General features: G+C 54.6%; 1 protein-coding gene across 2 annotated transcripts in view; it reads left to right on the top strand.

The window, feature by feature from the left end:
- The window catches only part of LOC138296905 (phosphofurin acidic cluster sorting protein 2-like), a 617,149-nt gene that overhangs the window by 290,370 nt on the left and 298,999 nt on the right, over positions 1–27,780 (top strand). For both annotated transcript variants that reach the window (XM_069236419.1, XM_069236418.1), the window contains exons 7-8: positions 23,923–24,006; positions 27,575–27,634. In XM_069236419.1, the coding sequence (XP_069092520.1) occupies positions 23,923–24,006; positions 27,575–27,634 (144 nt within the window). The remainder of the gene's footprint in view (positions 1–23,922; positions 24,007–27,574; positions 27,635–27,780) is intronic.

The raw sequence follows: 27,780 nt of genomic DNA, 5'->3' as shown, positions 1-27,780 counted from the left end.
TGTCATGCACCTCCCTCATGGTGGTGCGTGTCTGTGGCTCCTTCAAGGCGGTGCTTGTCTGCGGCTCCCTCATGGCAGTGCTTATCTGCGGCTACCTCATGGCAGTCCTTGTCTGCAGCTCCCTCATGGCGGTGCATGTCTGCGGCTCCCTCATGGCAGTAGGTGTCTGCGGCTCCCTCATGGCAGTAGGTGTCTTTGGCTCCCTCATGGCGGTGCGTATCTGCGGCTCCCTCATGGTGGTGCGTGTCTGCGGCTCCCTCATGGCGGTGCGTGTCTGCGGCTCCCCCATGGCGGTGCGTGTCTACTGCTCCCTCATGGAGGTGCGTGTCTGTGGCTCCCACATAGCGGTGCATGTCTGCGCCTCCCTCATGGCGGTGTTTGTTTGCAGCAGTGCATATCTGCAGCTCCCTCTTGGCGGTGCGTGTCTGCGGCTTCCTCATGGTGGTGCATGTCATTTACCTCCCTCATGGCAGTGCGTGTCTGTGGCTCCCTCAAGGCGATGATTATCTGCGGCTCCCTCCTGGCAGTGCATATCTGCAGCTACCTCATGGCAGTATGTGTCTGCGGCTACCACATTGCGGTGCATGTCATGCCCCTCCCTCATGGCGATGCATGTCTGCGGCTCCCTCATGGCGGTGCTTGTCTGCGGCTTTCTCATGGAAGTGCAAGTCATGCCCCTCCCTCACAGCGGTGCGTGTCTGTGGCTCCTTCAAGGTGGTGCTTGTCTGCGGCTCCCTCATGGCAGTGCTTATCTGCGGCTCCCTCATGGCGGTGCGTGTCTGCAGCTACCTCATGGCGGTGCATGTCATGTGGCTCCCTCATGGCCGTGTGCTTCTCTATCTCTCTCATGGCATTGTGTGTATGCGGCTCCCTCATGGCGGTGCATGTCTGCAGCTCCCTCATGGCAGTGCTTGTCTGCGGCTCCCTCATGGCAGTACGTGTCTGTAGTTACCTCATGGTGGTCCGGGTCTGCGGCTCCCTCATGGCAGTGCATGTCTGCGGCTCCCTCATGGCGGTGCGTGTTTGTGTCTCCCTCATGGTGGTGCATGTCATGCGCCTCCCTCATGGCGGTGCGTGTCAGCGGCTCCCTCATGGCGGTGCGTGTCTGCGGCCTCCTCAAGGAGGTGCGTGCCTGCGGCTCCCTTATGGCAGTGCATGTCTGCAACCACCTCATGGCAGTGCATGTAATGAGCCTCTCTTATGGCAGTGCATGTAATGCGCCTCCCTCAAGGCGGTGCGTGCCTGCGGCTCCCTTATGGCAGTGCATGTCTGCAACTACCTCATGGCAGTGCATGTAATGAGCCTCCCTTGTGGCGGTGCATGTCTGCGGCTGCCTCATGGCGGTGCGTGTCTGCGGCTCCCTCATGGCGGTGCATGTCTGCGGCTCTCTCATGGAAGTACATGTCATGCGCCTCCCTCGTGGCTTGCGTGTCTCCACCTCCCTCATGGCATTGTGTGGCTCCCTCAAGGCGGTGCTCGTCTGCGGCTCCCTCGTGGCAGTGCATGTAATGCGCCTCCCTCATGCCGGTTCATGTCATGCGCCTCCCTCATGGCAGTGCGTGCCTACGGCTCCCTCATGGCGGTGATTGTCTGCAGCTCCCTGATGGCAGTGCTTGTCTGCATTTCCCTTATGGTGGTGGGTATCTGCGGCTCCCTCATGGTGATGCATATCATGCGGCTTCCTCATGGTGGAGCATGTCATGCGGCTCCCTCAAGGCAGTGCTTGTCTGCGTCCTCCCTTATGGCAATGCTTGTCTGCGTTCGCCCTCATGGCGGTGCTTGTCTGCGGCTCCCTCATTGTGGTGTGTGTATGCAGCTACCTCATGGCTGTGCATGTCATGTGGCTCCCTCATGGCCATGCGTGTCTCTGTCTCCCTCAGGGCATTGTTTGTGCGTGCGGCTCCTTCATGGCAGTGTGTGTCTGCGGCTCCCTCATGGCAGTGCATGTTATGCAGTTCCTTCATAGTGGTGCTTGTCTGCGCCTCCCTCATGGCGGTGCATGTCATGTGGCTCCCTCATGGCCGTGTGTGTCTCCGTCTCCCTCAGGGCATTGTGTGTGTGTGTGCAGCTCCCTCATGGCAGTGTGCGTCTGCGGCTTCCTCACGGCGGTGCATGTCATGCAGTTCCTTCATAGTGGTGCTTGTCTGCGCCTCCCTCATGGCGGTGCTAGTCTGCGGCGGTGCATGTCGTGAGGCTCCCGCGCTGTGGTGCTTGTCTGAGGCTCCCGCGCGGTGGTGCTTGTCTGAGGCTCCCGCGCGGTGGTGCTTGTCTGCGGCTCCCTCATCGTTATGCTTGTCTGCCGCTCCCTCCTCTCCCCATCTGGATCTCTGATTGATTTTATCATCCTAAGAATGTTGAAGAAAATGTCCCCTTTTCTCCACACTTATGTCAACAGACTTATTATTCATGTAACTATCTCAGCGAGGTTAGATTTGGAGAAAAGCTCTTCTAACTGAGTTTGCTCAAATCTGTGATCAAAATACTTGATGGTTTAAAACATTACTCAGCTGCTGTTGGGCTGGAGAAAAACTGAATCAGTATCTATTCATCATGCAAAGCCGCACTGGCTCTGATTAGCAAATATCTTTTACAGCCTTGAATGATTCATAAAACCATCCATTCCAAGGCTTCTTCAGGAGAAACTAGGGCCACATGTACAAAGATCCGGTTTTGCGACTTGCGAACTGCGAGTCTTAGAGACTTGCAATTTGCGACTCGCAAAACCGGATGTACAACAGTGTACTGGACACTGTTTGCGATTCCAATGGGGTCGCAAATGACCTACCTCATGAATATTCATGGGTTAGGTCGCAATTTGCGACCCCCTTGCGAATGGCGGCCCTCACAGGGATGGAGGCCTGCTGGGGACAGCTGACCACCATGTCTGTGACTGCTTTTAAATAAAGCAGTTTTTTTTTTTTTAAATGCAGCCCGTTTTTCTTAAAGGAAAACGAGATGCATTTAAAAAACAAAAATTAAAAGTTTTCTTTTCATTTTTTCAGAGCAAGCACTACCTGCTCTGAAAAATTATTTTTGCTGCCATTCACAAAGGCGAAGGGGTCCCATGGGGACCCCTCCCCATTTGCGAATGGGTTAGCGCCAGTTTGAAACTGGTTCTAACTGCGATTGTTTTGCGACCGCGTTCGCGGTCACAAAACAATCCTACACACCATTTAGATTCGATATTAGTAAGGGACGCCCTTGGCACACCCCTTCCTAATACCGAATTGCAAAACCCAAACTGCGCTTCGGTAACAAGTTACCGAGTCGCAGTTTGGGCTTTGTACATCCCAAAAAGCATTTTTCAAGTTGCTTCTTATCTACCCTGGTGAACCTTAGTGTGTTATGCTGGATCTGAAGGTTCTGTCCTCAGACACCCCGTGTAGATGAACCCCCTTCTGTTATAACGGGGCTGATCCGTGCAACTGCCCTCACTTTGTGCCTAAATCAAGATCCAAGGATGTTAAAACCAATGTTTTTAGAATGTAAGATCTTCTCTGTGAGAGGGTGAGTTCCACAAGCAAGTTACACGTGTTATATTCACTCACATAATATTTAGATCACACTAAAGTATACATTTCTCAAGTTTGTTTCCATCAAATTTCACAAACGCCGGCATGCACACATTTACTTGTCTTCTGTGCGCCTTAATAAGGGGAAACTGTCTCTTCTATTTCAGAAAAATACTTTACAGATGGTAGAGATTTAGGTACAGTGTGGGTGTTCACAAAGAAAACAATTTATATTCAGTGAGTAAACTAAACATTAGGCCTTATTCACAAAGGTAAATTTACACACTCAGATGTACTCACATGTAAACGTGCTCTTGCACCTACGTATGGATGTACACTTTTTTCTGTTCACTATTTCTCAGTGTAGATTTATACCCAAGTGTAGACTCCTTCTCCCCCCCCACCCCCACTCACACACACACGTCTGAAACCAGGGACCGGAAACATGAGACCGCACTAGTAACGTTTCCCTCCTAGGCAGAGATCTCCACCAGCCAGGGCAAAGACCTCAATGGTAAAGTTTAAAGAAAAGAAATAAACATTATTTATTCTTAAAAATATATTCAAATATTTTACTGTAAAATAAAAATGTCAGTCATATTAAATAACTGTTATTATCCTATAACTATTAACATTTTACAGTATGTTAACTCAACAAATTAAGGGGCATAGTTATACTCTCTCTGTAAACTTAACTCCATATTTATACTCGCTCTGTAAACTTAACTCCATATTTATACTTTTGGCGCTGGACCCGTCCAACGCCAAAGTTATGGAGTGTGCGTCATTTTCTGTGTGTGAAAACTTACCATGTGCTAATGACATGCAAGGTAGGCGTTCCCGTGCAAAAAACGACTCTAGGGCATGTGCACCTTATTTATTCTCCGGCATCATTTTGATGGACAGGGGGAGGCGGGCCTTAAAACATGGCGCCCAGCCCGATTTGCGCCGTTTTTTAATGCCTGGGTCAGGGCAGGCGTTAAGGGACCTGCGGGCTCATTTCCATGGTCTCTGACCATGGAAGCAGTCCACAGGTGCCCTTCTCTGCACCCAGGGACACCCCCTGCCAACCTTGCCCACCCCTGGAGGACACCAATGAATGGGGGGACCCATCCATGGTGAGTGCTGGTAAGTATATATATATATTTTTTTAAGTGGCATAGGGGGGTCTAACTTGGCCCCCCCTACATGCCACTGTGCCCAAAGGCCATGCCCAGGGGACAGAAGTCCGCTGGGCACGGCCATTGGGCAGGGGGGCATGACTCCTGTCTTTCCTAAGGCAGGAGTCATTTCCATGGGGGTTGTGTGTCAAAAAATGGCGCAAGTCAGGTTAGAGCCAATATTTTTGACTCCGACCTGCCTTGCACCATTCTTTGACACACAACCGCATTCTTCCCTACGCCTCCGCTGCCCGATTAGAGTCATTTATTTTGGCGCTTACCAGGCCGCAGCGCTGGCTAACATCATTCCATAAATAAGGCGCCCGCCTGGTGCGTTGGAATGGGGTTAGCCGGCAGTAACCTTTTTGACGCAAATCTGTCCTAGCGCTGATTTGCGTCAAAAAGTAGAAATATTGGCCTAAATGTTCTTTAGAGAACACATTTACAAACATTTTTAAACTCATTTTTTTAAAAAAATCCTCCCTCAGTATTTTAATATTTCATTAATATTTAGTCAATTCAGTGCAAGATATTAAAATGTTATATTTTTATTAACATTTGAAATTATTTTTTAAAATAAGTCAGTTATTATTTTTTAAATTCAAACATTTAAATTCAAACATAATATAACTTGTTGACACTAAAAACAATTGTGTATAGATTTATTTTAAAAGTGAAAATAATAAAAAAAATAGTTTCCAGCCAATTCCACACTTTCCTCAAATACTTATTCCTACTTGTGCGGAGAAAAGATATTATCCCACAGCCCCATTCCAAATGCAACGAGCTTTGAATGTTCTGCTATTGTGAGATGGGGCCCTAACAAGAGACCCTTCTATCGTTGTATCTGCGGTGGGACACTGGTGGCCTTGTGTTTTCTAGCTTCTTCCTGGTTTTTGAAGGTTGAGGCCAGGAATATGAGACCCCTTCCTTTTCTTTTAGATTGGCGTCCACTTTTGTTGCTGCTTTGTGTCAGCCGCCCACTTGAGGTCTGTCCGACCAGTGGGCACTTCTGTATGGATGTGGCTCTATACAGATGAGCAGCGGGAGGAATTGGAGGAGCCACTGGCGTTGACCGGGTTACAGGAGAGTATACTAGCTCTCACCACGGGTAAGACCCGGCCGGATGGCCTCCCAGCTGAATCTCACAAAGCTTACGCCCCATCACCCATCCCTCCTGGGCGTGTATGAGGGGGTGCTCTCTGTAGCCCCTTAATCTGCTTCTGAAAGCGAGGCACTGCACCTGGCCAGGGCCCAACAATGCCGGCTCCCACAGACTGCTGGCTTTACTTAACATGGATTGTAAAATACTGGCTAAAGCGCTTGCGACGAGCTTAGTGCCTTTGGTCTCCACGCTGGTTCACCTGGAGCAGGATGGATTTGTGCCGGGGAGCACATCATTCAACCTCTAACGCTCCTTCCGTGTCATGAAATACTCCCCACAGGCCTGGCCTGCTGCTGGATGCCTGGTGCTCGAGTCACTGGAATGGCCCTTTTTATTTGATTCTGAGCCGCTGCGGTTTTGCACCCTGCTTTCTGCCACTAGTGTGGCTGTTATATACACAACCTATGATCAGATGAAAAACTGGTTCTGCCACTTCTGGATCGATCCATATAGGTAGGGAACCCGTCAGGGCTGCCCCCTCTCTCCCCTACTCTTCTCGTTGGCCAGCAGAGCTCCAGTGTTGAGGGGCGTGCTGGGGCACCCACTGGGGGACGGCTTTATGTAGTGTCCTCTATGCAGACGACCAACTCCTCAGTTTTAGAGCTGGCTCCGATATACCCGCTGAAGCGCTGTGACACTTCCCCCATGCCTGGCCTGCAAGTCAACTGGGGTCAGTCATGTTTGTTCCCCTTTCACCAAGAAGCGAGAGACCCAGCCCTGGTGGTCTCTGGTGCGCCGGTTCTCAGGCAACCCAGAACATTTAGATACCTTGGGGTCCGAGTATATCATCCACCGTCCAACCTCACAATGGAAACCTTAAACATGCGACCACTTCTGTTCGCACTCAGATGTCCTTCTGGCAGCCTCTGCCTCTATCGGAGATGGGCCGAGTGGCCCTCCTGAAGATGGTGCTACTTCCCTGCCTTTGTGTTATTTCTCCAGCCTGCCTCTTTATGTCCTGACCAAGTTTTTCAGTGAATTTCAGCCCAGGATCATGGAATTCATGTGGAATACAGGCCGCTGCCGTGTAGCACTGGCGAAGTTATATGCGCCGCTGGATAGAGGTGGCCTGGCGGTGCCTGATCCGGAACACTGGGCTCCCAGTTACAGTGGGTAGCTGGGTGGCTCTCGGGCCAACAATTATCGGACATAGCTCAGTGCTGCCACTATGGACTTTAACCAGCGTGTCTAACTTATTCCACCCAAACACGCGAGCTAGAGCTCCGGATCCCCTTCCCCTAAGTGTAACGCACCAGTGCTGCCCGCAGGAGTGTGTTCCAGTGCTACCCGCAGGAGCGGTGCCCTCGTGTGTTCCAGTGCTGCCCGCAGGAGCATTGTCCTCGTGTGTTCCAGTGCTACCCGCAGGAGTGTGTTCCAGTGCTACCCGCAGGAGCGTGTTCCAGTGCTACCCGCAGGAGTGTGTTCCAGTGCTACCCGCAGGAGCGGTGCCCTCGTGTGTTCCAGTGCTGCCCGCAGGAGTGTGTTCCAGTGCTACCCGCAGGAGCGGTGCCCTCGTGTGTTCCAGTGCTGCCCGCAGGAGTGTGTTCCAGTGCTACCCGCAGGAGTGTGTTCCAGTGCTACCCGCAGGAGTGTGTTCCAGTGCTACCCGCAGGAGTGTGTTCCAGTGCTACCCGCAGGAGCGGTGTCCTCGTGTGTTCCAGTGCTACCCGCAGGAGCGGTGTCCTCGTGTGTTCCAGTGCTACCCGCAGGAGTGTGTTCCAGTGCTGCCCGCAGGAGTGTGTTCCAGTGCTGCCCGCAGGAGTGTGTTCCAGTGCTGCCCGCAGGAGCGTGTTCCAGTGCTACCCACAGGAGCGGTGCCCTCGTGTGTTCCAGTGCTACCCGCAGGAGTGTGTTCCAGTGCTACCCACAGGAGCGGTGTCCTCGTGTGTTCCAGTGCTGCCCGCAGGAGCGGTGTCCTCGTGTGTTCCAGTGCTACCCGCAGGAGCGGTGTCCTCGTGTGTTCCAGTGCTACCCGCAGGAGCGGTGCCCTCGTGTGTTCCAGTGCTGCCCACAGGAGTGTGTTCCAGTGCTACCCGCAGGAGCGGTGCCCTCGTGTGTTCCAGTGCTGCCCGCAGGAGTGTGTTCCAGTGCTACCCGCAGGAGTGTGTTCCAGTGCTGCCCGCAGGAGCGGTGCCCTCGTGTGTTCCAGTGCTACCCGCAGGAGCGGTGCCCTCGTGTGTTCCAGTGCTGCCCGCAGGAGTGTGTTCCAGTGCTACCCGCAGGAGTGTGTTCCAGTGCTGCCCGCAGGAGTGTGTTCCAGTGCTACCCGCAGGAGTGTGTTCCAGTGCTACCCGCAGGAGTGTGTTCCAGTGCTGCCCGCAGGAGGGTGTTCCAGTGCTGCCCGCAGGAGTGTGTTCCAGTGCTGCCCGCAGGAGTGTGTTCCAGTGCTGCCCGCAGGAGTGTGTTCCAGTGCTACCCGCAGGAGTGTGTTCCAGTGCTACCCGCAGGAGTGTGTTCCAGTGCTACCCGCAGGAGTGTGTTCCAGTGCTGCCCGCAGGAGCGTGTTCCAGTGCTGCCCGCAGGAGCATTGTCCTCGTGTGTTCCAGTGCTGCCCGCAGGAGTGTGTTCCAGTGCTGCCCGCAGGAGCGTGTTCCAGTGCTGCCCGCAGGAGCATTGTCCTCGTGTGTTCCAGTGCTGCCCGCAGGAGTGTGTTCCAGTGCTACCCGCAGGAGTGTGTTCCAGTGCTGCCCGCAGGAGCGTGTTCCAGTGCTACCCGCAGGAGCGGTGCCCTCGTGTGTTCCAGTGCTGCCCGCAGGAGTGTGTTCCAGTGCTGCCCGCAGGAGTGTGTTCCAGTGCTGCCCGCAGGAGTGTGTTCCAGTGCTACCCGCAGGAGCGTGTTCCAGTGCTGCCCGCAGGAGTGTGTTCCAGTGCTACCCGCAGGAGCGGTGCCCTCGTGTGTTCCAGTGCTACCCGCAGGAGTGTGTTCCAGTGCTGCCCGCAGGAGTGTGTTCCAGTGCTACCCGCAGGAGTGTGTTCCAGTGCTGCCCGCAGGAGTGTGTTCCAGTGCTACCCGCAGGAGCGGTGTCCTCGTGTGTTCCAGTGCTGCCCGCAGGAGTGTGTTCAAGTGCTGCCCGCAGGAGTGTGTTCCAGTGCTACCCGCAGGAGCGGTGCCCTCGTGTGTTCCAGTGCTGCCCGCAGGAGTGTGTTCCAGTGCTGCCCGCAGGAGTGTGTTCCAGTGCTGCCCGCAGGAGTGTGTTCCAGTGCTACCCGCAGGAGCGTGTTCCAGTGCTGCCCGCAGGAGTGTGTTCCAGTGCTACCCGCAGGAGCGGTGCCCTCGTGTGTTCCAGTGCTGCCCGCAGGAGTGTGTTCCAGTGCTGCCCGCAGGAGTGTGTTCCAGTGCTACCCGCAGGAGTGTGTTCCAGTGCTGCCCGCAGGAGTGTGTTCCAGTGCTACCCGCAGGAGCGGTGTCCTCGTGTGTTCCAGTGCTGCCCGCAGGAGTGTGTTCAAGTGCTACCCGCAGGAGTGTGTTCCAGTGCTACCCGCAGGAGCGGTGTCCTCGTGTGTTCCAGTGCTACCCGCAGGAGTGTGTTCCAGTGCTACCCGCAGGAGCGGTGCCCTCGTGTGTTCCAGTGCTGCCCGCAGGAGTGTGTTCCAGTGCTGCCCGCAGGAGTGTGTTCCAGTGCTGCCCGCAGGAGTGTGTTCCAGTGCTGCCCGCAGGAGTGTGTTCCAGTGCTGCCCGCAGGAGTGTGTTCCAGTGCTGCCCGCAGGAGCGTGTTCCAGTGCTACCCGCAGGAGTGTGTTCCAGTGCTACCCGCAGGAGCGTGTTCCAGTGCTGCCCGCAGGAGCGGTGCCCTCGTGTGTTCGCTGACTCCCTGTGCGCCAGCCCTAGCCTTACTGAGTACCCCCAGGAGCACCACGTTTACACCAGCAGCTGAACTGCACACTCCGGGTGATCTGTACCAGTCGGCATTCGGACTCCCTTTGACACACTGGCAGCAGAGACTGGCTTGCACTGGGACAATTCCTTCTTTACAACTCTTTGTGGGCATCCCTGTCACATCATTGGGGGCACATATGGATAGAACTGCCAACTCATTTGACGATACAGGACATACAGGTCATGGGCCAGGGCAAACGTTTAGTGCATTTAGTGCATTGGCTAGCTAGCTCGTTGCACGTGCACCCCACATCTGCACATGCTGGATTACGCGCCAAATGGGGAGGCGATCTTGTCTGACCTTTTACGGGCAGGGAATGGGAGATGGCCCAGGTAAGTGCCACCTGCATCCCACGTAATGCTCAATTTGCTTGATTCAATTTTACATACTTCACGGGGCTTATCTCACCCCTGAGAAGATGAACAGATATTTTCACCGCGCTGACGCTTCTTGTCCCAGATGCGCCCTGGCCACGGGAGACTTCCTGCATATGATGTGGTCAGGCCCCTCCTTGCAGTTTACTGGCAGGGAGTGACCTCCCACCTCTCTGTCTGAACGACACGCCCAGCACTACCTACCTGGGATGCTTATTCCCCAGACCTAAGAAATACCAGGCAGCCTCTAGATTCTTGGACTTGGGCCTTTTGCCAGCTAAGTGCCTCATTACAAAAAGGTGGAAGGCCTCAGAACCCCTCCCTGATGGCACGGCTGGACTCCTTCTTGGTGTGGGCGCAAGCGATGGGGTGGCACTGCGCTGTGCAAGGAGGACAACCTGCGTCGGCGCAAATACCCAGTGTCCTCTGGTTGGGAGGACTTAGGGCGCTGCAGGGCGAGTCTGAGGCGAACCGAGGGCCAGGCGGGGACTTTTCCCAAGTTATTCCAAGTTACACCAAAAAAGAAAATAACGGAACAGGTAAATCTTCTCTTTATGCCGCGACCGCTCTGATCCGAATGGTTAATCAATAGGGAAATCCCAGGGCTTACCTGCTGCTCTCCACTAGCACGTGCTCTGGAGACGCTCTGGGGGGCTCCCTGTGCTGCTCTGATGAATGAGGCTGGACTCTGCTGCTAGAAGTATCCTCAAAAAGTTACCTACCTTCGCTATCGCTCTTTCTGGTGGAAACTTTACTTGATCCCAACACGTCCACCTTCTCGTTCCGAGCGGACCTGTTGCGCTCACACACAGACAGGGTTTGATTATACACTGAACCACCTTCACGAGCACCCTCGCCTCTGCTCTAAGGACGGGGGGCGCTGAAGAAAGCTTCAAGTGATGGGTGGGATGCTTGAATCAATCTCAGCTCCCGTTAATTATTCAGCGCCACAATCTCTGCGCCACAATCCACTCCGTCCACCTTAGGCAGCCACATACAAATCCGCCTGGTGTCTGCGTCCCTCCTGAACTGCCAGACCAGGTCCCCTCTGAGCAGGAACTAGCACCGCAGGCCTGTTTACCCCTCAGAGGGCAGCAGTGATGCTAACTGGCCGGGGTGTGGCCACAACTGTCCTTTTCTCGCTGTCCCACAGACACCAAGTTCTACCTCACTGATGAGGCCTAAGAAGGCTGAGACAGTCTGAGTTACTTGTGTTCCCTTCTGGAGGGGATCTTGTCCGGCACTTGGGGATGGGCTGTTTCCATGGCAGCTGGTCAGTAGTGACTTACGGTAGATGCGCCTCTGTCTGGAGTGGAATGGGCCGTTTCCATGGCAGCTGGTCAGTAGTGACTTACGGTAGATGTGCCTCTGTCTGGAGTGGAATGGGCCGTTTCCATGGCACCTGGTCAGTAGTGACTTACGGTAGATGCGCCTCTGTCTGGAGTGGAATGGGCCGTTTCCATGGCAGCTGGTCAGTAGTGACTTACGGTAGATGCGCCTCTGTCTGGAGTGGAATGGGCCGTTTCCATGGCAGCTGGTCAGTAGTGACTTACGGTAGATGCGCCTCTGTCTGGAGTGGAATGGGCCGTTTCCATGGCAGCTGGTCAGTAGTGACTTACGGTAGATGCGCCTCTGTCTGGAGTGGAATGGGCCGTTTCCATGGCACCTGGTCAGTAGTGACTTACGGTAGATGCGCCTCTGTCTGGAGTGGAATGGGCCGTTTCCATGGCACCTGGTCAGTAGTGACTTACGGTAGATGCGCCTCTGTCTGGAGTGGAATGGGCCGTTTCCATGGCACCTGGTCAGTAGTGACTTACGGTAGATGCGCCTCTGTCTGGAGTGGAATGGGCCGTTTCCATGGCACCTGGTCAGTAGTGACTTTCGGTAGATGCGCCTCTGTCTGGAGTGGAATGGGCCGTTTCCATGGCACCTGGTCAGTAGTGACTTACGGTAGATGTGCCTCTGTCTGGAGTGGAATGGGCCGTTTCCATGGCAGCTGGTCAGTAGTGACTTACGGTAGATGCGCCTCTGTCTGGAGTGGAATGGGCCGTTTCCATGGCACCTGGTCAGTAGTGACTTACGGTAGATGCGCCTCTGTCTGGAGTGGAATGGGCCGTTTCCATGGCACCTGGTCAGTAGTGACTTACGGTAGATGCGCCTCTGTCTGGAGTGGAATGGGCCGTTTCCATGGCACCTGGTCAGTAGTGACTTACGGTAGATGCGCCTCTGTCTGGAGTGGAATGGGCCGTTTCCATGGCACCTGGTCAGTAGTGACTTACGGTAGATGCGCCTCTGTCTGGAGTGGAATGGGCCGTTTCCATGGCACCTGGTCAGTAGTGACTTACGGTAGATGCGCCTCTGTCTGGAGTGGAATGGGCCGTTTCCATGGCACCTGGTCAGTAGTGACTTACGGTAGATGCGCCTCTGTCTGGAGTGGAATGGGCCGTTTCCATGGCAGCTGGTCAGTAGTGACTTACGGTAGATGTCCCTCTGTCTGGAGTGGAATGGGCCGTTTCCATGGCACCTGGTCAGTAGTGACTTACGGTAGATGCGCCTCTGTCTGGAGTGGAATGGGCCGTTTCCATGGCACCTGGTCAGTAGTGACTTACGGTAGATGTGCCTCTGTCTGGAGTGGAATGGGCCGTTTCCATGGCACCTGGTCAGTAGTGACTTACGGTAGATGTGCCTCTGTCTGGAGTGGAATGGGCCGTTTCCATGGCAGCTGGTCAGTAGTGACTTACGGTACATGTGCCTCTGTCTGGAGTGGAATGGGCCGTTTCCATGGCACCTGGTCAGTAGTGACTTACGGTACATGCGCCTCTGTCTGGAGTGGAATGGGCCGTTTCCATGGCACCTGGTCAGTAGTGACTTACGGTAGATGCGCCTCTGTCTGGAGTGGAATGGGCCGTTTCCATGGCAGCTGGTCAGTAGTGACTTACGGTAGATGCGCCTCTGTCTGGAGTGGAATGGGCCGTTTCCATGGCAGCTGGTCAGTAGTGACTTACGGTAGATGCGCCTCTGTCTGGAGTGGAATGGGCCGTTTCCATGGCAGCTGGTCAGTAGTGACTTACGGTAGATGCGCCTCTGTCTGGAGTGGAATGGGCCGTTTCCATGGCACCTGGTCAGTAGTGACTTACGGTAGATGCGCCTCTGTCTGGAGTGGAATGGGCCGTTTCCATGGCAGCTGGTCAGTAGTGACTTACGGTAGATGCGCCTCTGTCTGGAGTGGAATGGGCCGTTTCCATGGCACCTGGTCAGTAGTGACTTACGGTAGATGCGCCTCTGTCTGGAGTGGAATGGGCCGTTTCCATGGCAGCTGGTCAGTAGTGACTTACGGTAGATGCGCCTCTGTCTGGAGTGGAATGGGCCGTTTCCATGGCACCTGGTCAGTAGTGACTTACGGTAGATGCGCCTCTGTCTGGAGTGGAATGGGCCGTTTCCATGGCACCTGGTCAGTAGTGACTTACGGTAGATGCGCCTCTGTCTGGAGTGGAATGGGCCGTTTCCATGGCAGCTGGTCAGTAGTGACTTACGGTAGATGCGCCTCTGTCTGGAGTGGAATGGGCCGTTTCCATGGCACCTGGTCAGTAGTGACTTACGGTAGATGCGCCTCTGTCTGGAGTGGAATGGGCCGTTTCCATGGCAGCTGGTCAGTAGTGACTTACGGTAGATGTGCCTCTGTCTGGAGTGGAATGGGCCGTTTCCATGGCAGCTGGTCAGTAGTGACTTACGGTAGATGTGCCTCTGTCTGGAGTGGAATGGGCCGTTTCCATGGCACCTGGTCAGTAGTGACTTACGGTAGATGCGCCTCTGTCTGGAGTGGAATGGGCCGTTTCCATGGCAGCTGGTCAGTAGTGACTTACGGTAGATGTGCCTCTGTCTGGAGTGGAATGGGCCGTTTCCATGGCACCTGGTCAGTAGTGACTTACGGTAGATGCGCCTCTGTCTGGAGTGGAATGGGCCGTTTCCATGGCACCTGGTCAGTAGTGACTTACGGTAGATGCGCCTCTGTCTGGAGTGGAATGGGCCGTTTCCATGGCACCTGGTCAGTAGTGACTTACGGTAGATGTCCCTCTGTCTGGAGTGGAATGGGCCGTTTCCATGGCACCTGGTCAGTAGTGACTTACGGTAGATGCGCCTCTGTCTGGAGTGGAATGGGCCGTTTCCATGGCAGCTGGTCAGTAGTGACTTACGGTAGATGCGCCTCTGTCTGGAGTGGAATGGGCCGTTTCCATGGCACCTGGTCAGTAGTGACTTACGGTAGATGCGCCTCTGTCTGGAGTGGAATGGGCCGTTTCCATGGCAGCTGGTCAGTAGTGACTTACGGTAGATGCGCCTCTGTCTGGAGTGGAATGGGCCGTTTCCATGGCACCTGGTCAGTAGTGACTTACGGTAGATGCGCCTCTGTCTGGAGTGGAATGGGCCGTTTCCATGGCAGCTGGTCAGTAGTGACTTACGGTAGATGCGCCTCTGTCTGGAGTGGAATGGGCCGTTTCCATGGCACCTGGTCAGTAGTGACTTACGGTAGATGCGCCTCTGTCTGGAGTGGAATGGGCCGTTTCCATGGCACCTGGTCAGTAGTGACTTACGGTAGATGCGCCTCTGTCTGGAGTGGAATGGGCCGTTTCCATGGCAGCTGGTCAGTAGTGACTTACGGTAGATGCGCCTCTGTCTGGAGTGGAATGGGCCGTTTCCATGGCAGCTGGTCAGTAGTGACTTACGGTAGATGCGCCTCTGTCTGGAGTGGAATGGGCCGTTTCCATGGCAGCTGGTCAGTAGTGACTTACGGTAGATGCGCCTCTGTCTGGAGTGGAATGGGCCGTTTCCATGGCACCTGGTCAGTAGTGACTTACGGTAGATGCGCCTCTGTCTGGAGTGGAATGGGCCGTTTCCATGGCACCTGGTCAGTAGTGACTTACGGTAGATGCGCCTCTGTCTGGAGTGGAATGGGCCGTTTCCATGGCACCTGGTCAGTAGTGACTTACGGTAGATGCGCCTCTGTCTGGAGTGGAATGGGCCGTTTCCATGGCACCTGGTCAGTAGTGACTTACGGTAGATGCGCCTCTGTCTGGGGTGGAATGGGCCGTTTCCATGGCACCTGGTCAGTAGTGACTTACGGTAGATGCGCCTCTGTCTGGAGTGGAATGGGCCGTTTCCATGGCACCTGGTCAGTAGTGACTTACGGTAGATGCGCCTCTGTCTGGAGTGGAATGGGCCGTTTCCATGGCACCTGGTCAGTAGTGACTTACGGTAGATGTGCCTCTGTCTGGAGTGGAATGGGCCGTTTCCATGGCACCTGGTCAGTAGTGACTTACGGTAGATGCGCCTCTGTCTGGAGTGGAATGGGCCGTTTCCATGGCAGCTGGTCAGTAGTGACTTACGGTAGATGCGCCTCTGTCTGGAGTGGAATGGGCCGTTTCCATGGCAGCTGGTCAGTAGTGACTTACGGTAGATGCGCCTCTGTCTGGAGTGGAATGGGCCGTTTCCATGGCAGCTGGTCAGTAGTGACTTACGGTAGATGCGCCTCTGTCTGGAGTGGAATGGGCCGTTTCCATGGCACCTGGTCAGTAGTGACTTACGGTAGATGCGCCTCTGTCTGGAGTGGAATGGGCCGTTTCCATGGCAGCTGGTCAGTAGTGACTTACGGTAGATGCGCCTCTGTCTGGAGTGGAATGGGCCGTTTCCATGGCAGCTGGTCAGTAGTGACTTACGGTAGATGCGCCTCTGTCTGGAGTGGAATGGGCCGTTTCCATGGCACCTGGTCAGTAGTGACTTACGGTAGATGCGCCTCTGTCTGGAGTGGAATGGGCCGTTTCCATGGCACCTGGTCAGTAGTGACTTACGGTAGATGCGCCTCTGTCTGGAGTGGAATGGGCCGTTTCCATGGCACCTGGTCAGTAGTGACTTACGGTAGATGCGCCTCTGTCTGGAGTGGAATGGGCCGTTTCCATGGCAGCTGGTCAGTAGTGACTTACGGTAGATGCGCCTCTGTCTGGAGTGGAATGGGCCGTTTCCATGGCACCTGGTCAGTAGTGACTTACGGTAGATGCGCCTCTGTCTGGAGTGGAATGGGCCGTTTCCATGGCACCTGGTCAGTAGTGACTTACGGTAGATGTGCCTGGAGTGGAATGGGCCGTTTCCATGGCACCTGGTCAGTAGTGACTTACGGTAGATGCGCCTCTGTCTGGAGTGGAATGGGCCGTTTCCATGGCACCTGGTCAGTAGTGACTTACGGTAGATGCGCCTCTGTCTGGAGTGGAATGGGCCGTTTCCATGGCACCTGGTCAGTAGTGACTTACGGTAGATGTCCCTCTGTCTGGAGTGGAATGGGCCGTTTCCATGGCACCTGGTCAGTAGTGACTTACGGTAGATGCGCCTCTGTCTGGAGTGGAATGGGCCGTTTCCATGGCAGCTGGTCAGTAGTGACTTACGGTAGATGTGCCTCTGTCTGGAGTGGAATGGGCCGTTTCCATGGCAGCTGGTCAGTAGTGACTTACGGTAGATGCGCCTCTGTCTGGAGTGGAATGGGCCGTTTCCATGGCACCTGCTCAGTAGTGACTTACGGTAGATGCGCCTCTGTCTGGAGTGGAATGGGCCGTTTCCATGGCACCTGCTCAGTAGTGACTTACGGTAGATGCGCCTCTGTCTGGAGTGGAATGGGCCGTTTCCATGGCAGCTGGTCAGTAGTGACTTACGGTAGATGCGCCTCTGTCTGGAGTGGAATGGGCCGTTTCCATGGCACCTGGTCAGTAGTGACTTACGGTAGATGCGCCTCTGTCTGGAGTGGAATGGGCCGTTTCCATGGCACCTGGTCAGTAGTGACTTACGGTAGATGCGCCTCTGTCTGGGGTGGAATGGGCCGTTTCCATGGCACCTGGTCAGTAGTGACTTACGGTAGATGCGCCTCTGTCTGGAGTGGAATGGGCCGTTTCCATGGCACCTGGTCAGTAGTGACTTACGGTAGATGCGCCTCTGTCTGGAGTGGAATGGGCCGTTTCCATGGCAGCTGGTCAGTAGTGACTTACGGTAGATGCGCCTCTGTCTGGAGTGGAATGGGCCGTTTCCATGGCACCTGGTCAGTAGTGACTTACGGTAGATGCGCCTCTGTCTGGAGTGGAATGGGCCGTTTCCATGGCACCTGGTCAGTAGTGACTTACGGTAGATGCGCCTCTGTCTGGAGTGGAATGGGCCGTTTCCATGGCAGCTGGTCAGTAGTGACTTACGGTAGATGCGCCTCTGTCTGGAGTGGAATGGGCCGTTTCCATGGCAGCTGGTCAGTAGTGACTTACGGTAGATGCGCCTCTGTCTGGAGTGGAATGGGCCGTTTCCATGGCAGCTGGTCAGTAGTGACTTACGGTAGATGCGCCTCTGTCTGGAGTGGAATGGGCCGTTTCCATGGCACCTGGTCAGTAGTGACTTACGGTAGATGCGCCTCTGTCTGGAGTGGAATGGGCCGTTTCCATGGCAGCTGGTCAGTAGTGACTTACGGTAGATGCGCCTCTGTCTGGAGTGGAATGGGCCGTTTCCATGGCAGCTGGTCAGTAGTGACTTACGGTAGATGCGCCTCTGTCTGGAGTGGAATGGGCCGTTTCCATGGCACCTGGTCAGTAGTGACTTACGGTAGATGCGCCTCTGTCTGGAGTGGAATGGGCCGTTTCCATGGCACCTGGTCAGTAGTGACTTACGGTAGATGCGCCTCTGTCTGGAGTGGAATGGGCCGTTTCCATGGCACCTGGTCAGTAGTGACTTACGGTAGATGCGCCTCTGTCTGGAGTGGAATGGGCCGTTTCCATGGCACCTGGTCAGTAGTGACTTACGGTAGATGCGCCTCTGTCTGGAGTGGAATGGGCCGTTTCCATGGCAGCTGGTCAGTAGTGACTTACGGTAGATGCGCCTCTGTCTGGAGTGGAATGGGCCGTTTCCATGGCACCTGGTCAGTAGTGACTTACGGTAGATGCGCCTCTGTCTGGAGTGGAATGGGCCGTTTCCATGGCACCTGGTCAGTAGTGACTTACGGTAGATGTGCCTGGAGTGGAATGGGCCGTTTCCATGGCACCTGGTCAGTAGTGACTTACGGTAGATGCGCCTCTGTCTGGAGTGGAATGGGCCGTTTCCATGGCACCTGGTCAGTAGTGACTTACGGTAGATGCGCCTCTGTCTGGAGTGGAATGGGCCGTTTCCATGGCACCTGGTCAGTAGTGACTTACGGTAGATGTCCCTCTGTCTGGAGTGGAATGGGCCGTTTCCATGGCACCTGGTCAGTAGTGACTTACGGTAGATGCGCCTCTGTCTGGAGTGGAATGGGCCGTTTCCATGGCACCTGGTCAGTAGTGACTTACGGTAGATGTGCCTCTGTCTGGAGTGGAATGGGCCGTTTCCATGGCAGCTGGTCAGTAGTGACTTACGGTAGATGCCCCTCTGTCTGGAGTGGAATGGGCCGTTTCCATGGCACCTGCTCAGTAGTGACTTACGGTAGATGCGCCTCTGTCTGGAGTGGAATGGGCCGTTTCCATGGCAGCTGGTCAGTAGTGACTTACGGTAGATGCGCCTCTGTCTGGAGTGGAATGGGCCGTTTCCATGGCACCTGCTCAGTAGTGACTTACGGTAGATGCGCCTCTGTCTGGAGTGGAATGGGCCGTTTCCATGGCAGCTGGTCAGTAGTGACTTACGGTAGATGTCTGGAGTGGAATGGGCCGTTTCCATGGCACCTGCTCAGTAGTGACTTACGGTAGATGCGCCTCTGTCTGGAGTGGAATGGGCCGTTTCCATGGCAGCTGGTCAGTAGTGACTTACGGTAGATGCGCCTCTGTCTGGAGTGGAATGGGCCGTTTCCATGGCACCTGGTCAGTAGTGACTTAAGGTAGATGTCCCTCTGTCTGGAGTGGAATGGGCCGTTTCCATGGCACCTGCTCAGTAGTGACTTACGGTAGATGCGCCTCTGTCTGGAGTGGAATGGGCCGTTTCCATGGCAGCTGGTCAGTAGTGACTTACGGTAGATGTCTGGAGTGGAATGGGCCGTTTCCATGGCAGCTGGTCAGTAGTGACTTACGGTAGATGCGCCTCTGTCTGGAGTGGAATGGGCCGTTTCCATGGCAGCTGGTCAGTAGTGACTTACGGTAGATGCGCCTCTGTCTGGAGTGGAATGGGCCGTTTCCATGGCACCTGGTCAGTAGTGACTTACGGTAGATGCGCCTCTGTCTGGAGTGGAATGGGCCGTTTCCATGGCAGCTGGTCAGTAGTGACTTACGGTAGATGCGCCTCTGTCTGGAGTGGAATGGGCCGTTTCCATGGCAGCTGGTCAGTAGTGACTTACGGTAGATGTCTGGAGTGGAACACTGCTCGAAGGCGATGGATCACACTTCTACCCTGAGCAGTTGCCCACAGTGTAGGCTGTTCTCCAGCATTCCATCCATCACCTTTAGTTTGGTTGGTATATGGTGCTGATGTCACACCTGGGATATGTGGGAGTCGTTTGCGAGCCATGGCACCACCCGCTGGCCTGAGAGAGCTATTGCACACTTTCCAGATCGATACTGAAGCTTCGGAGAGATTCGTGAGTTGAGGAACATGCGGTGCCTAGAGATTCCACCAGAAAGATCATTACCCAAGGTACATACATTTTTCTTCTTTCATGTAAATCTCGACAGAGTTCAGATCTCGCTTGCCACACTAGGCCAAGTCGTGTCATTCTGTGAAAATGACTTCATGCCACTGTACTCCATTCTCTTGAACTGCAAAGGTTTTGTACAGCAACCAATGAATTATCATTCAGTTAACCCTTTACATACTCAATTCATATGTAGATCATTACATACATTATCATATTTTTGAGTCTCATCTTCAAATCTCTGGCCCTGTTGACAACTCTGGGGGTGCCACATCCGCCGTGCCAAGAGTGACTGGCACTCTGTGCAGCGCACAGGACGTCCGCAGGGTTTTGCTGGATATCACACTCCACCGGCTGTAAGGAAGGCTCTGTCTACCAGTCCTGAATTCCCAGTGACGCTGTGGGACTCAGGCTTTATAAATCTGTGTTTGGTATAACCTGTGCCAGCTCACTCTCTGCCTGGGGCATCACTTCAGGGCTGACCCTGTGCTGCCTTGGAGACTTCCAGGAACACGTGGAAGAACCTGCCCTGCTGAGTGTAAAGACGGATGAGGACGCACAGGGTCGCATGGGTAGAATGCACATGACTATGAAAAGCCTGAAGGGCCGGACGAAGGAAGGGCGCAAATACTAGGGTGTGAGAATGCCTAGAGCGGGGGCAGGCTGGCACAGTATGAATAAAAAAAACGGAGGGCAGTAGGGTATGAGAATGCCTAGAGCGGGGGCAGGCTGGTACAGTATAAATAAAAAAACGGAGGGCAGTAGGGTATGAGAATGCCTAGAGCGGGGGCAGGCTGGTACAGTATAAATAAAAGGCCGGAGGGCACTAGGGTGTGAGAATGCCTAGAGCGGGGGCAGGCTGGTACAGTATGAATAAAAGTCCGGTGGGCACCAGGGCATGAGAATGCCTAGAGCGGGGGCAGGCAGGCACAGTATGAATAAAAGGTCGGAGGGCACCAGGGCATGAGAATGCCTAGAGCGGGGGCAGGCTGGTACAGTATAAATAAAAAAACGGAGGGCAGTAGGGTATGAGAATGCCTAGAGCGGGGGCAGGCTGGCACAGTATGAATAAAAGGCCGGAGGGCACTAGGGTGTGAGAATGCCTAGAGCGGGGGCAGGCTGGCACAGTATGAATAAAAGGCCGGAGGGCACTAGGGTGTGAGAATGCCTAGAGCGGGGGCAGGCTGGTACAGTATGAATAAAAGGCCGGAGGGCACCAGGGCATGAGAATGCCTAGAGCGGGGGCAGGCTGGTACAGTATGAATAAAAGGCCGGAGGGCACCAGGGCATGAGAATGCCTAGAGCGGGGGCAGGCTGGTACAGTATAAATAAAAAAACGGAGGGCAGTAGGGTATGAGAATGCCTAGAGCGGGGGCAGGCTGGTACAGTATAAATAAAAAAACGGAGGGCACTAGGGTGTGAGAATGCCTAGAGCGGGGGCAGGCTGGTACAGTATGAATAAAAGTCCGGTGGGCACCAGGGCATGAGAATGCCTAGAGCGGGGGCAGGCTGGTACAGTATGAATAAAAGTCCGGTGGGCACCAGGGTATGAGAATGCCTAGAGCGGGGGCAGGCTGGCACAGTATGAATAAAAGGCCGGAGGGCACCAGGGCATGAGAATGCCTAGAGCGGGGGCAGGCTGGTACAGTATAAATAAAAAAACGGAGGGCAGTAGGGTATGAGAATGCCTAGAGCGGGGGCAGGCTGGCACAGTATGAATAAAAGGCCGGAGGGCACTAGGGTATGAAAATGCCTAGAGCGGGGGCAGGCTGGTACAGTATGAGTAAAAGGCCGGAGGGCACCAGGGTATGGGAATGCCTGGCACAGGGGCAGGCTGGTACAGTATGAATAAAAGGCCGGAGGGCACTAGGATATGAGAATGCCTAGAGCGGGGGCAGGCTGGTACAGTATGAATAAAAGGCCAGAGGGCACTAGGGTATGAGAATGCCTAGAGCGGGGGCAGGCTGGTACAGTATGAATAAAAGGCCGGAGGGCACGAGGGTATGACAATGCCTGGCACAGGGGCAGGCTGGTGCAGTATGAATAAAAGGCCGGAGGGCACTAGGATATGAGAATGCCTAGAGCGGGGGCAGGCTGGTACAGTATGACTAAAAGGCTGGAGGGGCTCCAGGGTATGACAATGCCTGGCACAGGGGCAGGCTGGTACAATATGAATAAAAGGCTTGAGGCACCAGGGTATGGGAATGCCTGGCACAGGGGCAGGCTGGTACAGTATGAATAAAAGGCTGGAGGACACCAGGGTATGGGAATGCCTGGCACAGGGGCAGGCTGGTACAGTATGAATAAAAGGCTGGAGGGCTCCAGGGTATGAGAATGCCTAGAGCGGGTGCAGGCTGGTATAGTATGAATAAAAGGCCAGAGGGCACTAGGGTATGAGAATGCCTAGAGCGGGGGCAGGCTGGTACAGTATGAATAAAAGGCCGGAGGGCACCAGGGTATGACAATGCCTGGCACAGGGGCAGGCTGGTACAGTATGAATAAAAGGCCGGAGGGCACTAGGATATGAGAATGCCTAGAGCGGGGGCAGGCTGGTACAGTATGACTAAAAGGCTGGAGGGGCTCCAGGGTATGACAATGCCTGGCACAGGGGCAGGCTGGTACAATATGAATAAAAGGCTTGAGGCACCAGGGTATGGGAATGCCTGGCACAGGGGCAGGCTGGTACAGTATGAATAAAAGGCTGGAGGACACCAGGGTATGGGAATGCCTGGCACAGGGGCAGGCTGGTACAGTATGAATAAAAGGCTGGAGGGCTCCAGGGTATGAGAATGCCTAGAGCGGGTGCAGGCTGGTATAGTATGAATAAAAGGCCAGAGGGCACTAGGGTATGAGAATGCCTAGAGCGGGGGCAGGCTGGTACAGTATGAATAAAAGGCCGGAGGGCACCAGGGTATGGGAATGCCTGGCACAGGGGCAGGCTGGTACAGTATGAATAAAAGGCCGGAGGGCTCCAGGGTATGAGAATGCCTGGCACAGGGGCAGGCTGGCACAGTATGAATAAAAGGCCGGAGGGTACTAGGGTATGAGAATGCCTAGAGCGGGGGCAGGCTGGTATAGTATGAGTAAAAGGCCGGAGGGCACCAGGGTATGACAATGCCTGGCACAGGGGCAGGCTGGTACAGTATGAATAAAAGGCCGGAGGGCACCAGGGTATGGGAATGCCTAGAGCGGGGGCAGGCTGGTACAGTATGAATAAAAGGCCGGAGGGCACCAGGGTATGACAATACCTGGCACAGGGGCAGGCTTGTACTGTATGCATTTCTTGGCCAGAGGGCACGAGGGTATGAGAATGCCTAGATCGGGGGCAGGCTGGTACAGTATGAATAAAAGGCTGGAGGGCACCAGGGTATGAGAATACCTGGCAGGGGGGCAGGCTGGCACAGTATGAATAAAAGGCCGGAGGGAACCAGGGTATGAGAATGCCTGGCACGGGGCAGGCTGGCACAGTATGAATAAAAGGCCGGAGGGCACTAGGGTATGAGAATGCCTGGCACAGGGGCAGGCTGGTACAGTATGAATAAAAGGCCGAAGGGGCACCAGGGTATGGGAATGCCTAGAGTGGGGGCAGGCTGGTACAGTATGAATTAAAGGCCGGAGGGCACCAGGGTATGAGAATGCCTGGCACAGGGGCAAGCTTGTACAGTATGAATAAAAGGCCGGAGGGCACCAGGGTATGAGAATACCTGGCAGGGGGGCAGGCTGGCACAGTATGAATAAAAGGCCGGAGGGAACCAGGGTATGAGAATGCCTGGCACGGGGCAGGCTGGCACAGTATGAATAAAAGGCCGGAGGGCACTAGGGTATGAGAATGCCTGGCACAGGGGCAGGCTGGTACAGTATGAATAAAAGGCCGAAGGGGCACCAGGGTATGGGAATGCCTAGAGTGGGGGCAGGCTGGTACAGTATGAATTAAAGGCCGGAGGGCACCAGGGTATGAGAATGCCTGGCACAGGGGCAAGCTTGTACAGTATGAATAAAAGGCTGGAGAGCACCAGGGTATGGGAATGCCTAGAGTGGGGGCAGGCTGGTACAGTATGAATAAAAGGCCGGAGGGGCACCAGGGTATGGGAATGCCTGTCACAGGGGCAGGCTGGCACAGTATGAATAAAAGGCCGGAGGGGCACCAGGGTATGGGAATGCCTGGCACAGGGGCAGGCTGGCACAGTGTGAATGAAGCCACTAAATGACAATCTTCTGCCCCTTAGGATCTGGAGGATGAAGACGATGAGTTGAGCAGCAAACCCAAGAAGGCGCGAAGAAAGATGGTTCGAACGACCTCCTTGACCAGAGTAGGTGCCGCCTCTATCAGCTGGTCAGGGACCCCTCTATTGGCGGTGTTTGTAATGCACTACTTGTCGTCCTACAATAAAGTCTAAGCGCTTGCATAGAGACATCAGAGGTTGCAGGAACATTATAAACTAGACAGTAGATGGTGCATCGGCAGAGTGCAGCAGAATGGGCCAAGGTCGCCACCGTATAGGCTTCGATGACAGGATCCAGGTCACTTCATCCACGACTGTGATTTCTTGAGGTCGTTCAGTTTTAGGAAGTTTCCTGAGTCAGAGGTTAATTTGAGTTGGGGAGCTTCGATTGTGTTCCAGAGTTTGAGGGCCAGTGCTGCCAGTGATTGGGTGCCTATGACTGGAACTCCCTCCCCACCAGCCTCAGGACCACCCAGGACCACTCCGCTTTCCGGAGACTCCTAAAGACTTGGCTGTTCGAGCAGCGATAACCCCCCCTTTCCCCCCTAGCGCCTTGAGACCCGCACGGGTGAGTAGCGCGCTTTATAAATGTTAATGATTTGATTTGATTTATGACTGGTTGCCAGTAATTCGTTGCCAGTGAGTGGCTGCCAGTAATTGGCTACCAGTGATTGGCTGTCAGTGATTTGCTGCCAGCCATTGGTTGCCAATCATTGGCTGCTAGTGTTCCCACTGTTTAGTTGCCAGTAATTAGCTGCCAATGCTGCCAGTGATTGGCTGTCAGTGATTGGTTGCTAGTGATTCGCTGCCAGTGACTGGTTGCAAGTGATTGGTTGCCAGTGAATGGTTGCCAGGGAGTTGCTGCCAGTGATTGGCTGCCAGTGCTGTCAGTGATTGATTGCTAGTGATTGATTGACAGTTAATGCCTGCCAGTAATTGGTTGCCAGTGTTTGTTTGTCAGTAATTAGGTGCCAGTGATTGGCATCCAGAGTGTGACTGCCAATGCTGCCAGTGATTGGCTGCCAGTGATGTTAGTGATTGCCTGCCAGTGATTGGCTGCCAGTGTTTGATTGCTAGTAATTAGTTGCCAGTGACTGTCTGCCAGTGATTGGCTTCCAGTGCTGCCAGTGTTTGCTTGCCAGTAATTAGTTGGCAGTGATTGACTGCCAGTGAGTGGTTGCCTGTAATTGGCTGCCACTGCTGTCAGTGATTGACTGCCATTATTTGTTGGCAGTGCTTGGTTGGTAGTTATTGACTGCCAGTGATTGCCTGCCACTGTTTGGTTGCCAGTAATTACTTGCCAGTGATTGGCTGCCAGTGCTGCTAGTGATTGGCTGCCAGTGATTGGCTGCCAGTGGTGCTAGTGATTGGCTAACCGCTCCCAAAGAGTTTACCTCCCTCCGTTTCGCTCAGAACCCACCAAGATCATCTGCGGCGTACCTCAAGGCTCATCGCTCAGCCCGACACTCTTCAATGTCTACATGAGCCCCCTCGCCGACATCGTACGCAAGCACGACATCATCATCACCTCCTACGCCGACGACACCCAACTTGTACTCTCCCTCACCAAGGACCCCGCCAGCGCCAAGACCAACCTACAAGAGGGTATGAAGGACGTCGCAGATTGGATGAGGCTCAGCCGCCTAAAGCTGAACTCTGAAAAAACGGAAGTCCTCATCCTCGGCAACACCCCGTCCGCCTGGGACGACTCCTGGTGGCCCACGGCCCTCGGCACCGCACCGACCCCCGCAGACCACGCCCGCAACCTCGGCTTCATCTTGGACCCTCTTCTCACCATGACCAAGCAAGTCAACGCCGTGTCCTCCGCCTGCTTCCTCACTCTCCGCATGCTCCGCAAGATCTTCCGCTGGATCCCCGCCGACACCAGAAAAACCGTGACCCACGCCCTTGTCACGAGTCGCCTGGACTACGGCAACACCCTCTACGCCGGGACCACCGCCAAACTCCAAAACCGCCTGCAACGCATCCAAAACGCCTCGGCCCGCCTCATCCTCGACGTACCCCGCAACAGCCACATCTCCGCACACCTGAGACACCTGCATTGGCTCCCAGTCAGCAAAAGGATCACCTTCCGTCTTCTCACCCACGCACACAAAGCCCTCCACAACAAGGGACCGGAATACCTCAACGGACGCCTCAGCTTCTACGTCCCCACCCGCCCCCTCCGCTCCGCTGGCCTCGCACTTGCTGCCGTCCCTCGCACCCGCCGCTCCACGGCGGGTGGGAGATCTTTCTCCTTCCTGGCGGCCAAGACCTGGAACTCCCTCCCCACCAGCCTCAGGACCACCCAGGACCACTCCGCTTTCCGGAGACTCCTAAAGACTTGGCTGTTCGAGCAGCGATAACCCCCCCTTTCCCCGCTAGCGCCTTGAGACCCGCACGGGTGAGTAGCGCGCTTTATAAATGTTAATGATAATGATAATGATAATGATAATGATTGGCTGCCAGTGATTGGATGCCAGTGCTGGTAGTGATTGGCTGCCAGTGATTAGCTGCCACTGCTGTCAGTGATTGACTGCCACTGCTGTCAGTGATTGACTGCCATTATTTGTTGGCAATGCTTGGTTGGTAGTGATTGGCTGTCACGTTTGGTTACCAGTGGTTGGGTGCCAGTGCTGTCAGTGATTGGCTGCCAGTGATTGGCTGCCAGTGATTGGTTGCCAGTGCTGCCAGTGATTGGCTGCCAGTTATTGGCTGCCAGTGCTGCTAGTGATTGGCTGCCAGTGATTGGCTGCCAGTGCTGGTAGTGATTGTCTGCCAGTGATTAGCTGCCACTGCTGTCAGTGATTGACTGCCATTATTTGTTGGCAGTGCTTGGTTGGTAGTGATTGGCTGTCACGTTTGGTTGCCAGTGGTTGGGTGCCAGTGCTGCTATTGACTGGCTGCCAGTGATTGGCTGCCATGTCTTTGCCTCTTGCCCGGCTGTTGTGGCATCATGTAGCTGGAGTTGGAGTTAGGGTACCTCGTGGCCAGTTTTTGTTAGGTTTGTCGTGGCGGGTCCAGTAATGCAGACCCTCTTGAGTTGACTCTCGCATGCACTGGGAGTCAGTGGAGTGCTTCAGGGTCCGTGTGACCTGGTCTGACATTTTCAAGTTCAGGCACTTTCTGTCGTTTTGCTGTTGGGTTCTTTGAAGATTAATAATTAGCTTTTTTGGGAGGCCAGTGTAGCTCACGTGCCTGGTGTATCCACCACAGAATGCGTCGTAAACGTGTAGCATTCAGCATCACCGTCTTGGGACAGTCCCTCCAGCTCTACTACAGGCCCTGCACCCTAAGAACACACTAAATGAAGCAGAAAGTGAGGGGACCCCTGGGAAAACCAGCAGTTGATGGCTGGCGGTCAGAAATTAAAGACCCAGTTTACCCCGAGGAGACCTGTCTGCCAAAAGCATCTTTGGGGGGTCGAGAATCGATGCCATGCGCCACGGTGTCCAAGGCCAGGGACAGGTATGGGAATGAGTACAGCCCGATATGTCAGTTAATGCAAGGTGCCGCCTCAGAGCACTACTAGACTGATAGATCGATAGCCTGAGCATCAGGTTTGCATCACTGGGCACTGACTCCAGATGGAGCAGATTACTTCTGGTTTCACGCATGCGTATTCACTCACTCCCTGTTATTCTGTCTGTTTCAGCAACCAAACTTCAAGCAAAAATTCGTAGCGCTGCTCAAGAGGTTCAAGGTGACCGATGAGGTGAGTTGTTGATGTGCGGGGCGGGTTAAAGGCGCGTTTCAGGAAAGGCCTTGTTGCTGCATTAGATTGTGTAGGATGTCCAGGGGGGTCTCTGGCTGTTAGCGCTCCCTTTCGGGGGTATCTCACTTGTTTCCGAGTATTACTCG

The sequence above is a fragment of the Pleurodeles waltl genome, chromosome 5 (genome assembly GCF_031143425.1).
Source record: "Pleurodeles waltl isolate 20211129_DDA chromosome 5, aPleWal1.hap1.20221129, whole genome shotgun sequence".
Lineage (NCBI taxonomy): Eukaryota > Metazoa > Chordata > Amphibia > Caudata > Salamandridae > Pleurodeles > Pleurodeles waltl.
Note: the sequence above shows the minus strand (reverse complement) of the source record. Positions and strands in the feature narration are given on the sequence as shown.